This window comes from Podarcis raffonei, chromosome 12 (genome assembly GCF_027172205.1).
Source record: "Podarcis raffonei isolate rPodRaf1 chromosome 12, rPodRaf1.pri, whole genome shotgun sequence".
Lineage (NCBI taxonomy): Eukaryota > Metazoa > Chordata > Lepidosauria > Squamata > Lacertidae > Podarcis > Podarcis raffonei.
In genome coordinates, this window is record NC_070613.1 from 51516896 (window position 1) to 51532826 (window position 15931).

The 15931-nt window shown below is 45.9% G+C and overlaps 1 protein-coding gene across 1 annotated transcript in view; it reads right to left on the minus strand.

Annotated features, from left to right (window-relative positions):
• Positions 1-7880, minus strand: part of DCLK3 (doublecortin like kinase 3) — a 34724-nt gene extending 26844 nt beyond the window's left edge. Inside the window, exon 1 of the mRNA XM_053359509.1 lies at positions 7761-7880. Within this exon, the coding sequence (XP_053215484.1) occupies positions 7761-7848 (88 nt within the window). The 5' untranslated portion in view covers positions 7849-7880. The remainder of the gene's footprint in view (positions 1-7760) is intronic.
• Positions 7881-15931: the final 8051 nt, after the last annotated feature.

The following is a 15931-nucleotide window of genomic DNA, read 5'->3' on the forward strand; positions in this document are numbered from 1 at the left end:
GCCCAGGTTAAGGAAAAGGAAGAGAAGCAACGGGCCTCAATTGCTGTGCCAACAGCACATTCTAGCAATCACATTCATTCCTCGGCGTTTGCAGAATATGGCTACATACGCATATGCAGAAAGGCACAAGCCCTTTCTTCATATTTATTTATACCGTTAATCATAAGGTGTGGGGAAAGACCCCATAACGGAGAACATATTGTGCATGCAATACATTTTGGTTTCTGTCATCTCCAGGTAGGGTGGAGAAAGACAATATGCTGGAGTTGGTACTAGGCATCATTGGTGCTGACCTTTAAAGCCCTAAACGGCCTCGGTCCTGTATACCTGAAGGAGCGTCTCCACCCCCATCGTTCAGCCCGGACACTGAGATCCAGCGCCGAGGGCCTTCTGGCGGTTCCCTCATTGCGAGAAGTGAGGCTACAGGGAACCAGACAGAGGGCCTTCTCGGTAGTGGCACCCGCCCTGTGGAACGCCCTCCCACCAGATGTCAAAGAGATAAATAATTACCTGACATTCAGAAGACATCTTAAGGCAGCCCTGTTCAGGGAAGTTTTTAATATGTAACGCTGTACTGTTTTTAACACTGATTGGGAGCCGCCCAGAGTGGCTGGGGAAACTCAGCCAGATGGGCGGGGTATAAATAATAAATTATTATTATATATTATTATTATTCTAAACTTAGTAACCTGTTTAGCCTATCTCTGCACATCCAAGCCACCACTATTTATTCTGAAAGCTTTCCCCCACTGTTTCTTCAGCCCTTGTAAACAAGGTCAGATGCTAGTTAAGGCACAGTTATTTTGGAATATTGTGCATGGGATGCACCTTCTGGGGTAGTTTGTCCACCTTTGGTCATCACTCTGCACTCAGCTCTCACCTGTGGCTCTTAGAAGCTGTCAGCATGCGACAGTGGTCACATCCCGGGAACGGCTTCCACTGGCCAGCTAGACCAGGTGAGGGTAGCCAATGGGTCTCAAACCCTTGGTGAGTCAGGGACTTTCCCTGCATGCAAAGACGGGCTCTGGAGAATTGAACAGATGAGACCAAGTGGGTTCAATGGTCAAGAAGGTGGTTTCTGCACAGGAAGTGAGGGGCAAGTGGGGCTCATCAACCTGGGAAGGGAGTCCATCTAGGACAAGGAAAACTCTGATCCTAAGCCTCCGCTGCTTTGTGGGATATATTTGGGAGGAGAAGAAGAAGAGGTTAAGGAGAGATCACTTTGGTGCTACTAACCCAGACAACAAATTTTGCAATAACCATGCAAAAAGCCATCTGCAAACTGATCTACTACAACTTCTTTTTCTTCAGATTTCCCTCTGTCTGCCTCAACAAATCTCAAGCACCCTCCTACACAATCCATTATGAGTGAATTGCCATTCCTTGCATAGCTTTTTCGAGAACAAAAAAAGGAATGTGTTGGTATATTTGAAAAGGCAAGTACCTTGCTGAGAAAGAGAGAGAGAGAGAGAGAGGGAGAGAGGTGAAAACAGTGGCAACTCCCACCAACAAAAGCAGGACACAAAGTAAATATTCAGGCTTGTAGCTAGAAATTGAGCTGACTGGGTCATCTTACTTCAGTGCAAAACAGCAAGGGTAATTTTTTTTTATTTAAAGATAATAAAACATTTTTAAAAACCACTTTAAACCATTGCATTGTCTTTTCACATGGATCAGAAACAGCCAGGAACAAAGGGGTGGGCAACTGCCTTGAGTGTCCGGTCATTTGGTCTTCCAGAAACCTAAGAACAAGACACTTCTTTTCCTGAAAACAAAGAGGCCTGGACCACCTCTAAGCTTGGAGTCTAGGGGTGAAACCCCAAAGCTTTCCACCCCTTCTTGCTACAACTGAAGCTCATTATACATTCGCAAAAGTGGATCATTTCTAAGATTCTGATAAGTTTGTGGACTCTAATCCACAAAAACTTATGCCATACAACAGTTCTTATCTGTTGTTAATTAAACTGTCTCAAGAGAAAGAAGTCTACATAGACTCCGTTTGACTGAACCAGAATCCTTCTTCCTGTCCCACATGCCAGTTTCTTCTTCCATTTGTTCTAACCATAGTTTCAAGTGGTGATTGTTAAGGCAGCTATGGTCAGCTCCCAAGTCCAAGCCTTGGTTTACAATGCTTTTTCAAACCATGGTTTCAAATTGCATTTTGAAGACTAACACTAATTACTGTTTGCCCAGTTCAGCTATTATGGCATTGTTTAAAGAAAACCCAGAAATGAGGGGGGAAGCACCAAACCATTATTACCTTGATGGATCATAACACAGACCCTGAATACAGCCACAACTCTCTCTTGTGGTGAGGAACCTATTCGTTACAAACTGGCACTATACTTAAATTTTAAGACGATACCAAAGTAAATTTCCATAGTTCCTCTTATTATTAAGTACACATATCTTGTATGGACTGAAAGAGAAGTGGATAGCTTTTAAAAAGGAGGTGCCTTTCTAAAAAGGGAGCATTTTCCCCTCTTTAACTCATAGCTCTGAAGTCAAGAGCAAAAATATTCGCACAGCATAAACACCATATTAAAAGGAAGCATATTAACTGTTCACATTGTATTTTTCATGGTGACATCTATCGAACCTCCAAATAATGAAAAAGTTATGCATTTCTTTATGAAGTGTTCGACGGAAATAAAAGATTCATGTTAACTATCCGCCCACTGCACTAACACAATCCATGCAGCTTGATTCTTTAATGTTCAGGCATCTATTTATAATATTTTAAGCTTCCACCCTCTCCCTACGTCACAGTATCAAGCTTAGCATGTATACATCGTACGCACAAGTTGCTAAGGGGCAACTGGCTCCATTAGAGAGTGAGGAGCTAAAGCCTAAGAGAGATTACTTTTCGACTTTTGGGGGACTATGGCAGAAACGCTCCCAGACTGCACATCGCAGCCGCCTTCCCTTCTACGTTGAATGCTTTCCCTTTGGTCCCTGTGTGCTCCTTTCCAGTCATTCAACATTTAAAACCTAGGCAACCTGAAAGCGAAAGCCAAAACTAACAACCTACCGTAAGCTTCTTCCAAAGGCAGATATGCATGACTGACAAAATACACAGCTGGAGCTCTAGCACCTTCACAAAGTCTGCTGTTTGCTTGTTTCTGAAGCAACTAGAACGCATTCATTTTATGTGGAGTGGAAATATGCCCCCTTCCCCCCAAAAATGACTGTAGAGTCCCAAACCTATTCTCATTTAAGTACAGTATGGCATTTTCTGTTCTCATTTGAAACTACCGGATTTTAGAAGTCATGCTTTAAAAACATAAAAATGATTATTTTCAGCAGAATTGAAACCAGTGTTCAAATATGAAAACTAGGAGCTAAATGGCACCTTAAACCTAGGTTATGGGCGCAACAAAGGGATGTCTAAGCACACTTTTTAATATCAAAAATATAAATCTGAAAATGAATGAACTGCAGCTAAAATATTATGTTCATTTTCCACGTAGTCTAGTCCTTCCCCTGCCCACGCCCTTAATATTCTTAAGAGGGTCTCTTCTCCAGTCTTCAGAGTAGCTAGAAGTGGGGAGGCAGAAAAAGATCCTCCTTTCCTTCCACTCTGCAGTTTTAATCTGAAATCTTAGCCGCAGTGCTGCGCCCAGAGCTCAGAAACTGCTTGTGCTAATTCTGTCGCAAAATGCACCTAGAACAATGTGAGTTTCAAACACTGATTGAAACATCAAGATAGCCTTGATTTTCTCTATAACGCTAAAACAACTTGGATTTTTGAAAAGTTTGGTTGTTTTTCCAATCCACCAAATTCCTGCAAATTTAATGACACCTGTCTAAGTTTTATCAAAAGTCTTCGCTTTGTTCTTTCTTAACAAAAAAGGATGGATAGCAGTATACACAAACCAGATTCTATTTTTCCTGCAATAAATTATTTGCTCATTTGCTGAAAGGGTTGTTAACATGAACTCTAATGAATTCCCATCACAGGCCATGGGAATGTGTACCATGACAACAAGCCAAAACAACTTTTTTAAAAAGTTGTTTTTCATAAGTGTTTTTTTGTAGAACACATCAATACAGTGGTCCACTTCTCATATCACAATAAAACATACAGTCGTTTGCAAATTCACATTAAAACGTATTTAAAAACTATGTGTTCGCCCACCCTGCTAAAAAGTTCGCACTCTGCTCTTCTCTTCAAGCTACAAGCAGTAAACCAAGAACAAACTGTTGGTTACCAGTCATGGTTTGCTTAGAGAGAAACAAACCATGAGTCAAGGTTTAGATATCACAAGAAGTCAAAGTGGCTCTTTCTTGGTGGCACAGCAAGAAGGGAGGACTAGAGCGAGAACTTCTGAGCAGCATTTACTAGCACTAGGCACATTCATATTAAAATAATAACTTTAAACTGTAGTTTAATGTGACATGTGAACTGGGCCAAGTGTCCCTGGTTCAGATTTGCCACACACAAAAAGGAGTTTTAATACAGCTGTTGAATTCGAAACTGGGCAAATGAGAATACTGTGATGTTTTTCATTGAATGCAAACTTAACTTTAAAAAAAAAGTCTCTGAAATAATATTCACCTCGTTCTCCAACCACAATTATTTCACCCTCCACAGCTATAGCCGACTTCAAGATTCTCTAATTAAATATTTTCCAAGTTTTGAAAAGGAAGATATACAAACGTTTGGAGAAAGTAACTCATTAAGAAGCACAAAGCTGAACACAACCAACATCATTAATATCCATTTTAACATGCAAGCAGCTGGAGGCGACATAAAAAGGACCAGCCTCTTAACCACTTTGCTGATAGATCCATGAGATATATCCATCCCCCACACACAAACTACATTCACTATCCTGCAACGATGGAGACCTAGGCCTGCATTTCTGACAGAAACAGTCCCTGCTCTTCAGAACATGAGAACAACTTTGCCACCAAGGCGATGGTTTTCAGGCATGAGCCTCTAATGATGAGAAATGAACTCTAGGACAGAGCAGGATCCTGCAGCAAGCTCTGATTCGTGCCTCTCCCAGCCTACACCTAGTTAGTAAGGTTGAATATTCCCAAGCAAATCATAGAATCATAGAGTTGGAAGAGACCACAAGGGCCATCGAGTCCAACCCCCTGCCAAGCAGGAAACACCATCAGAGCACTCCTGACATATGGTTGTCAAGCCTCTGCTTAAAGACCTCCAAAGAAGGAGACTCCACCACACTCCTTGGCAGCAAATTCCACTGTCAAACAGCTCTTACTGTCAGGAAGTTCTTCCTAATGTTTAGGTGGAATCTTCTTTCTTGTAGTTTGGATCCATTGCTCCGTGTCCGCTTCTCTGGAGCAGCAGAAAACAACCTTTCTCCCTCCTCTATATGACATCCTTTTATATATTTGAACATGGCTATCATATCACCCCTTAACTCTTCTCCAGGCTAAACATGCCCAGCTCCCTTAGCCGTTCCTCATAAGGCATCGTTTCCAGGCCTTTGACCATTTTGGTTGCCCTCCTCTGGACACGTTCCAGTTTGTCAGTGTCCTTCTTGAACTGTGGTGCCCAGAACTAGACACAGTACTCCAGGTGAGGTCTGACCAGAGCAGGGTCAGACCTCACCTCAAAGGGTCCTCATTGATTCACACTTTGCAGAAGGGCCATCGCTTAGTAACAGAGCATCTGGCATGTAGAAGGTCAGTCATTGTAGATTGGGCCTGCCAGTGTCGCTAGGTAGATCAAGGCAGCTTCTTATCAAGATGGGGCAAGTAGCATAGTTTGGAGGGGAAGAGCTTCCTGGCTTCAACAAGTCTTAGAAATTTTACCTTATCCTGTGCCTATCACATGGAAGCAGAATAAGCAGCAGGTAGAGAAACAGTGACCCAAAAAAACAGCAGCCACATAGTCTACTGATGCGTTTTAAATTTTTATAAAGCAGGAAAACATATAAAGGATCTCCGTAACACTTAATTTGTGTAAAGCGACTCCTGAGAGTGGAATCCGGCGCAACAAGAGATGTGGCAATCTGGAACTGGCCAAGACGCATCTGGTCTGGCATCCTTTTGCAAAAAATCCCAACAGGTGGCGCCACCCCTATTGGCCATTAAGTCACCAAGGGACCACAAAGTCCATCTTCTGTCCATGCTTACTTACTCTCCTAATTTTGACAGCTACTGTATCTGATCACCACTAACAGCCACCTGGGGAAGAAAGTCAGAGTCAGGGAGCGCTGGGAGGGCTCTTTTGTTCTTCCTATCCCAGGATACTAGAGATCCCAAGACCAAAAATATACAAAACTTTTTCCAACTCCCATCCCAGCCAATGAAAGGAAGCAGACGTTTAGTTCACATCACAATTTGCTGTTGTTGCTGCTGTTTTGCAACTGCATCATACTTTTCACGGGCAATAAATGGAGAAATGACAGCAGGTCAGTGTGCTCACTTCTTGCTAGCACAGGAGTCAACTTGTGGGGGCCAAGGTCCCTTCACCCCCCCATAAAATATTTGAGGGGGCTGCCCTGCCCAAGTTGATGGGCATTGCCATTCAAATAGTGTGTGTGTGCTGCATCATTCGATCAATTATGCCCCAACCCCCAATACTCTATTCAAGCTGACACTCCTGCTTAGGAGGCTATCCCATGTTGGGCAAAAATATTCGTCCACTGGAGGGGGTTGGACTAGATGACCCTCGTGGGTCATTCCAACTCTACGATTCTCTGATTCTGTTAACTACAGTGGTACCTCGGGTTACAGACGCTTCAGGTTACGGACTCTGCTATCCCAGAAATAGTACCTCAGGCTAAGAACTTTGCTTCAGGATGAGAACAGAAATCGTGCAGCAGCGGCACGGCGGCAGCAGGAGGCCCCATTAGCTAAAGTGCTACCTCAGGTTAAGAACAGTTTCAGGTTAAGAACGGACCTCCGGAACGAATTAAGTTCTTAACCCGCATTGAAACAAGCTCTGCCCGGGATAGAAACCAGTCGATACCCAGCTAGGCATTGCCTTTTCCGGAGAAGATTCTCCCAAGCACTTAGAAGACAGCCTTACATACGCTCAGGATCGTTTCTCGCCAGCAGATCTACCGGGTATTCCCCCACCTGCTGATCCTCTTTTTTTAAAGAGGATCCTCTTTTTTAAAAAAAAACAAAAAAAACCTCCACCATGTACCTCCCCCCCCCACCTGAGGAAACACAGAATGAGGGCAAATAAATGTGGGGGTGTCAATAAGGAGGCTGACAAGGGGGGGGTAGGGGGTAGAGGGGAGGAGGAGGGGGGGTAGAGGGGAGGAGGAGGGTGGGGTAGGATGGGGTTAGCAGGAGGGGTGGGTGGGGGTAAGGTGGGGTAGGAGGAGGGGTGGGGTAGGGTGAGGGTAGAGGGTAAGAGGGGTGGGGGTAGGATTGGGGGTGGAGTAGGGTGGGGGGTAGAGGGTAGGAAGAGGGGTGGGGTAAAGGATAGGGTGCGGGTAGAGGGCAGAGGAGGGGTAGGCTGGGTAGAGAGTAGAGGGGTAGAGTGGGGTCTCCAAGGGATCCTGCGCAGGCGGGCGAGGCATTCACACGTTTCCCCTCGTCACGTTTCCCTCTCCCGTCTCAAGTTGGCCGCGCGCGCGGGGCAGCGAAACTCCCGCCGAGGGGAGCGCGCGAAAAACTCACGCAGCTGATATAAAACCGGGAGGGGGGGCTGGCAGAGGGAACGGGGGGTCCCGCGGGGGCGGTTCGGCAAGGGGGTCGCCCCCGCTGCCCCGCTGAGGAAACGGGACGCGGGGCTTTTTTCCCCGCGGCGCAAGGCGGGCACCACTCACCGGGATGGTGCCGGGCGCAGGGGCAGCCGCAGGAGGGCGCCGGCCCGGCGGCGGGGCGCAAGGGGGGCGGCGGCGCGGCGGCAGGCATGGTCCCCGCTGCGCTGGGTCCCTCCGTCGCTCTCCGTCTCCTCGCGCTCTGGCGGCAGACGCGGGCACGAGATGGCGAGGCGGCGCCTCTTCCGCCCAGAGGGCTGCGCCGTTCCCCGCGGAGGCGGCGCCCCGCCCGGCGGCGTCGCTTTCCCGGGAGGCTGCCCGGCTGCCTCCTGCCGCTCTGCCTTCAACGCCCGGCTCCGAAATCTCACCCAGCCTTTCGCTGGGCTTCTTTGCGCAGGCTGCTGTCGCCACCCTGCCCGCGCCAAGCCGGAATTCCAACAGGTGAAGCTCTCTTCCTCTGGCATTGCCAGGAAAAGCTGCCCTTCTGAACCTGTTGAATGTCTGTCTGCCTGCACAGATTGCGGCAACGCTCCGAGGCACTCTGCATAGCCCCGTCGGCAGAGCAGGAGACTTTTAATCTCCAGGTCGTGGGTTCGAGCCCCACGGTGTACAATAAATTCCTACACGGCAGGAGGTCGCTGTTTCCCAAACTTGGGGACTACAACTCCCATCATCCCTAGCTGGCAGAAGCAGTGGTCAGGCATGATGGGAATTGACGGCGGGAGACCCGAGTTTGGGAAGCCCTGATGACTCTTGTGGTCCAACTCTACAATTCTATGAATGTGCCCAAGTTAGACTGTGAATGTAACCAGTGATGAATAATTTCGAGCAGCAGGGTTGCTGCCGTTTCCTTCCTGTTCCTGTCGTTTGGGTCCTCAACAGCTGTGTGGCAGGCAGAAATTCATCAGGTCTGAAGCACAGCTTTTCCCAGTGCCTGAGCAACTGAGCTGTTTGCTTTCAGGAGCAACTGTTCCTGTTTCCCTTATTCCCTTTCATGGGAGTAGCACTATGACAACCCTGTGTTTTGAGCCACTGCTCAGCCACGCAGTCTTATTTTAATGCCAAGACTCAAAACCACCTAGCTCCTGGGACACAGTTCACCTTACAGCATTTCCACCTTTTCATTGTGCAACCGGCCAATACTTAATTTGAAACATCTCTCACCTGCCCTTCAACAAAACATACTCCTGGGCAGTGTGTAATAATACAGATAATGCATTAACTAACAGTTAACAATAAAACACTTAAAATTAGCAACATAATAAAAGGCAGCTGGTAAAAACTGCACAGTTGACTGAGACAGGCAGATGCCAACAAAAGATCCTGGTGCTGAAATGAGTGTGATATAAATGCCAGATGAAAGCATTCGAAAGCTGAGGTGCCACCACCGAAAAGTCCACTCCTTTATGATCGCATCATGACACACGTCTGAGCTGGCCGGTGCTTGAAGCAGCAGGACTTCAGTGGCATATCTTCAGACATGGGCAGGTCAGTCCAGTCTCCCCACCATTGTGCAACTTCCTATTAAGTTGCTGCGAACTTAACTTCTCTTCTTGTCGTGTTGCCAACATGGCAGACACAGCAGAGAGGGAAGACCCAGTGCTTTCTTCCCCCTTGCCCTCTCATTTTTCTGTAGCTGCCCTGCCGTTTCAAAATGCCAGACTCAAAGGCTCACAGAACACCTCATGAACCCTCTATGGTGAATATGAGTGAATAAAATAAACATTTTGCTGATGAAAAGTAGTTGCTTGCATTTGACCTATAGGCAAGCACTTCAGGGCGGTTCCTCCTAGTAGGTACTGGATTTTGGGTGTCACAAATGGGCAGCAAATGGTTAGTTATTTAATGTCCTGTTGCTTTCTTTTGACTACTATGGAGGTGTAAGGTTGTGGTTTCCCCCCCTCAAATGTCAAAATGACTGGACTGACGTTGAGTACTAGGCACCCAGACTTGCATGGGTGTTGTGCTGATCCGTCTCAAGAAGCGGCAAAATGGCTTGACCTGGCTTGGGTGATGAAAGGACCTTAAACTTTGCCCGTCCATCAGTTTAATCTGGCTAAAAATCTGTGAGATTGTACAGCCTGAGTGGCAGAGGATGGGAAGGGAAGTTCAAGCCTTTCCTGTTCTCCATCACTGTTATGTACTGAGTTGAATAGGATCCAAACTGCAGCAGTCTGATTGGTCCTAGAACAATAGGATCCAAAAGGGAGCAGTCTGATTGGTCCTAGAACAATAGGATTCAGAATGCAGCAGTCTGATTGGTCCTAGAACAATGCAGCAGTATGATTGGTTGGCAGGAACTACCCAATCATGCTCCAGATAGAAGTGAATCCACAACCTGATTGGCTTACAGTAGAATTCCGGAATTAGCCAATCATGTGCAGCCCATTGTGTAAATAATGTATATAAAGCAGATACTTTGAGGGGACTTTCTTTCCTCCTCACCACTATGAGCTGAATAAAGAGCATGAAATCACTTTGCGACTCTGAGTATATTTCAATCACCCTGCTGTTTCTCCCCCACTTAGATCTCACCCCTTCTGAAGCCACAATCCAGGACTGGGGAACATAACTGGAGGGAGGTGGAGCTCCGTAAATAACAGACTCAGGGACTAGTCACGGGTCCAGTTGCCATACAGCACCTCCACGTTTCCAAGGCTCCACGTTTTCAAAACTCTTCTTCACTTCTTCACAATTTTAAAAGGAGAAAAGTTTTTTAATTTTTTTTAAAGCATTTTCAATTGCCACTTGTAAATTGCGGGCATTTTCCTGCAGCACTGAGAGACCCGTCCATTTTCTAATAAGCAGAGGCTGGTTAGCAATGAAGGCCATGCATTAACATTTTTTAAATTTACTTTGTAATTTACCCAGCAGTTAATTAGAACTTAAATAAATACCCATCTGTGTACATTAAGGCCCTGTTTCATGTTGCTATCAAGAGGCAGCCGGAGACATTTTGGAGACTGAAGTAGAAAATCCAGCTTTTATTTAGCCTGTGTACATGATATACCTTTAAAGCGTTTGAAATTCTGCTCCTTGGAGAATTATCTGCCATTTACCTCTCACCGAATTACGATTCCCAGCAATCCTTAACAAACTACAGTGCCCAGGATTCTTTGAGGGTAAGAATGTGTTTTGAATGTGCTTTAAAGGAATATTATAAACACTATTCTGCAACCACAAAAGGGTTTCTAGGGCAGCTAAATTGCACAATCCATAGTGGTAAATAGATTAAACTGTTTCTATTTGATACTTCAAAAAGAATCTGCTCCCTGTGGTGGGTTGCCCCTCCTGCCTAATGGCAAGGCTGGCCCTGGTGTTGTTTGACCTACATAGTTACTATAGCAATCGTCTGCCTCTGTTTCTCTATGCAGCATCTCACGGTCACTTCATTGCTCTCCTTCTAAGGATGACTAATGATAACACTGTTACTCCCCCCCCATTCTGTACAATACAGTCAAACAAGGAGTGTTGCACTGTATTGCCATGCAGAATGAAATTGCCACCAGAATGAAAATACCCGGTATTTTTGTTGGTCTGGCTACTTTTGGAGGGGACAGGGATGCAGGGAAGGCAGTAATTTCATCTCCCACTAAGATGGAGATGGGGAATGAAATATACTCGGAATCGAGCATGGATTTCATGCTCTTTATTCGGCTCATAGTGGTGAGGAGGAATGGAAGTTCCCCCAGAATGTCTGCCTTATATACATTATTTACACAATGGGCCCCACGTGATTGGCTAATTCCAGGATTCTCCTGTAGGCCAATCAGGTTGCGGATTCACTTCCACCTGGAGCTGGATTGGGTGGCTCCTGCGGACCAATCAGACTGCTGCATTCTGGATCCTATTGTTCTAGGACCAATCAGACTGCTGCATTCTGAATCCTATTGTTCTAGGACCAATCAGACTGCTGCATTCTGGATCCTATTGTTCTAGGACCAATCAGATTGCTGCATTCTGAATCCTATTGTTCTAGGACCAAACAAACTGCTGCATTCTGGAACCTACTGTTCTAGGACCAATCAGACTGCTGCATTTTGGATGCTATTCAACTCAGTACATAACAGGGAACATGTGGCCTGCAGATGTTGCTAGAGCTCAGCTCCCATCATTCCTGAGCTTAGGCTGTGCCGGCTTGGGGTGATGGAAGTTGGAGTCCCGCAACATCTGGGCAACCACAAGTTCCCCAGCCCTGCTGTAGAATGGCCACAAAAAGTTAGAAGGGTTCAGACAGAATGGCACGGGATAGGGCAAGCCCTTTGTCAACCCTGTTACTGAGCCATAACCTCAGTATTGAAGAGGCTCACCCAGGAAGACCGAAATGTGGCAACAGAACTGAGCTGAACAAATGAACCTGTGCGCTGGAGAGCCACTGTAATCCATCCTCCACTCTGTTTTCAGCTTGCCTATCGCAAATAGTTGTTCCAAAACAGAGCGGGGAAAGCAGCTTGCAGAGATCAAGCCCACAGACTCAGCACGGGCCAAATGGTTTGGTTTGTTTGATTTGTTTACAAAATACAATACCGCTGTCTATGTGTGCAAGATGCGACTTTAAAGCTAGCCCGTTTAATTTTTGCAGCTCCTGGGAGCTACCATCTGCCCTGCTGATCAGCAGACACCTGACACATAATACAATATAAAAATAAAAGTGGTTGTTTTGTCTGTTATATTAGCTTCAGTAGTAAACCAATTTATACGCAGTTATGGCATTAAAAAAAACACAGAAGGGAATTTCATTCCTATACAAATTCTTCTGGTGCAATATTTTTGCACCAGAGTTGCAATGTGATATCAGTGCCTGCCAGCTCTAATCCACCTTGGTACTATGATATTGATCCTACCAATAGCAAGGTGCCTGGCAGCGATGACACACTGGGCGCTATAGACATTTTAGGAATCATATAATCTTGTACAGAGTGCACTGACTCTGCTGCTTTTCAACAAACTGTCCTGTACTTCAATCACCTCACAGGTCCTGAAATACTGCCAGCTGAAAAGGATTGATCTAACACTTATTCAGATATTATACTGTTTAAACAACTTGAAAAATGTTGCCCCCCCCACCTCAGTCTGCCCCATCTGCACCTGCTCCACAGCAGCTGAATGACCCTGGGATCTACAGATGAAGGGTAAGAGCTGGACCATAAAGAAGGCTGATCGCCGAAGAATTGATGCTTTTGAATTATGGTGCTGGAGGAGACTCTTGAGAGTCCCATGGACTGCAAGAAGATCAAACCTATCCATTCTGAAGGAAATCAGCCCTGAGTGCTCACTGGAAGGACAGATCGTGAAGCTGAGGCTCCAATACTTTGGCCACCTCATGAGAAGAGAAGACTCCCTGGAAAAGACCCTGATGTTGGGAAAGATTGAGGGCACAAGAAGAAGGGGACGACAGAGAACAAGATGGTTGGACAGTGTTCTCGAAGCTACCAGCATGAGTTTGACCAAACTGCGGGAGGCAGTGGAAGACAGGAGTGCCTGGCGTGCTCTGGTCCATGGGGTCATGAAGAGTCGGACACGACTAAACAACAACAACAATAATAATGGCATTAAACATAGGAGTCAGCAGTAGAGCAGCCAGGGCTGGCTCATGACATTCCTTTGTCCTTTAAAGATAAAATAATGCTTGAATAGAGTTGTGGATGTTTGCAGACTAGGCAGCAGCAAACCCTGCCATGAGAGAATCCCTTGCAGAAACAGACAGTCACGTTGTGCATCCACAACAGGGACCAGGGGAGGAACGACGACCCCTGGGAGAAGCATGGAGAGAAGAAACACCCTGGTTCATCTGAAGCAGCACGACTAGATGCCTTCATCTGCCCCAGCTGCAACAAAACATGTCTCTTCCATATCTACAGCCACAGCAGACGCTGCGACCTTCCAACAGTGTGATTCACTCCCAAAGGCGCACTCCTCCGTTGTTTCCCGAGACAGATGGATACCAACAAGTACCATATATGGCAGAAACCGATTTCGATGCGTTCGTAGCATGAGGGGTGGGGTCCTAAATTCCCCTGCGTTGACTGTTTGGTAAGTCGTACATGTAATTTTAAAGTAGTGCATGGGAAAGCTTTTTAATTAAACTGCAGCCAACAATAGGAAACTCACAAGGGACTAGCAGCTTGATCTGATAATTAGAGTGGAAGCACACATTACTTTAGCAAACATGTATTCCCAAGCTCATGCTTGTAAAGGTAAACACAGACGAGGAGGCAAAAGGAACATTTATAGGGAAGAACAGGGAAAAAGGATCCCTCTGGTAGCAACCAATCCTGCTCTGTAAATACCCTCCTCCACCTAGGCTGCTGTTTCTCTGCCAATCTTCTTCTCATTTTAGAGCCTGGATGTTGAAAAGGCTTATTAAACATGGCCCAGGGAGGGCATGTTCCAGTGAAAAGTTGTGGTCGTGAGAAGGGTTAAGCCCCCTCTTCCTCCTGGCTGACGGAGTACAATTCAGTTGCCACGTTGTGCAGTCCTTGCCTGGTGACAAATTAAGAACCCGACCAAAACCAGACATTCTCTGGCAAACCGAAATCTCTTACAATACAATCTGCGTCACGTTTGCTCAGAATTAAGTCCCACTGTGTTCCGTGAGGTGTACTCTTTAGTGAGAGCGTCTAGGAATGCAGCGTGGCACATCCAATGTTGTCGTCGCCGCTTGTTACCTAAAGGGACACAAACATATATACATTATACCATGGGGCAAAGCGACATTTATATAAAATGTTAACAAGAATAAGGGATCTTATTTCTTATCTGAAGGGCCACTGGTGGTGCAAACCACCAACTGTTTTCTTTTTGTGAGTGAGTGGCCTGGGGCATGCATTTGAAAACATGGATCAAGTAAGCTGTTAGCTGGCCTGACCTGGCCTGATTAATCTCCCACTGGGTAAGTGAGAGCTTTGAAAGTGCAGATTGTGCAGCTGGCAGCCTCCTGCCAGAGGAGAGCTTAAGGGCCAAAGCATACCCTCCAACATTTCTCCAGTGAAAATAGGGACATCCTATTCAATAATAATAATAATAATAATAATAATAATAATAATAATAATCTGCTCATCTGACTGGGTTGCCCCAGCCACTCAGGGAAGCTTCCAACATATATTAAAACATAATAAAAATTTTTAAAAACCTTCACTGTACAGAGCTGCCTCCATACCCTCCAACACTTCTCCAATGAAAATAGGGACGTCCTAAGGAAAAGGGATGCGGGTGGTGCTGTGGGTTAAACCACAGAGCCTAGGACTTGCCGATCAGAAGGTCGGCGGTTCAAATCCCCGCGACAGGGCGAGCTCCCGTTGCTCGGTCCCAGATCCTGCCAACCTAGCAGTTCGAAAGCACGTCAAAGTGCAAGTAGATAAATAGGTACCGCTCCGGCGGGAAGGTAAACGGCATTTCCATGCGCTGCTCTGGTTCGCCAGAAGCGGCTTAGTCATGCTGGCCACATGACCCGGAAGCTGTACGCCTGCTCTCTTGGCCAATAAAGCGAGATGAGCGCCGCAACCCCAGAGTCGGTCACAACTGGTCAGGGGTCCCTTTACCTTTACTTTAAGGAAATTCTGGGAACAAATCAGAAACCAGGACAGCTTCCGTAAATCTGGAAGTGTCCCTGGAAAATAGGGACACTCGGGGCATCTGCCAAAGCAGTGGTGTAGCGTGGGTTGTCAGCGCCCGGGGCCGTGTGGAACAGTATCTGCATCACTCAAAAGATCATAGCCGCAGAAATGGAAACAGGAGGAGCTACCTACGATAGAAGAATGGAGAACCAAAATGATGGACTATGCAGAACTGGATAGAATGACAGGAAGGATCCGGAATCGACGAGATCAGAGATTTACAGAAGATTGGGAAAAGTTTATCCAATATTTGCAAAAACTGAGTGATAATCAGATTACGTTTGTAAGTTTTAAGGAAGCTCTGTGATGCGAAAATGTGAAAATACGTCTTAAAAATGAACTGAAGTTAACAGCATTAATAACAATGGGTAGAAATGTGTAAAAAGTAATAAAGTGAAGGAATTGCGGACAATTTGAGGGAAGTCAAAAAGAGAAGCAAGATGTAATTAAGATGTTTGGAGTGTGTAATTTTGTTTTTGTATTTGAAAACCAATAAAAATATAATATAAAAAAAAAAAGATCGTAGCCACAGAGATAAGGAAAGAAGAGTCGTTCTGTTGTCTGGAGAGAGCACTTCTGGTTTTGAATGGAGCCGTTTTGAATGGAGCCCAGCAACAGAAG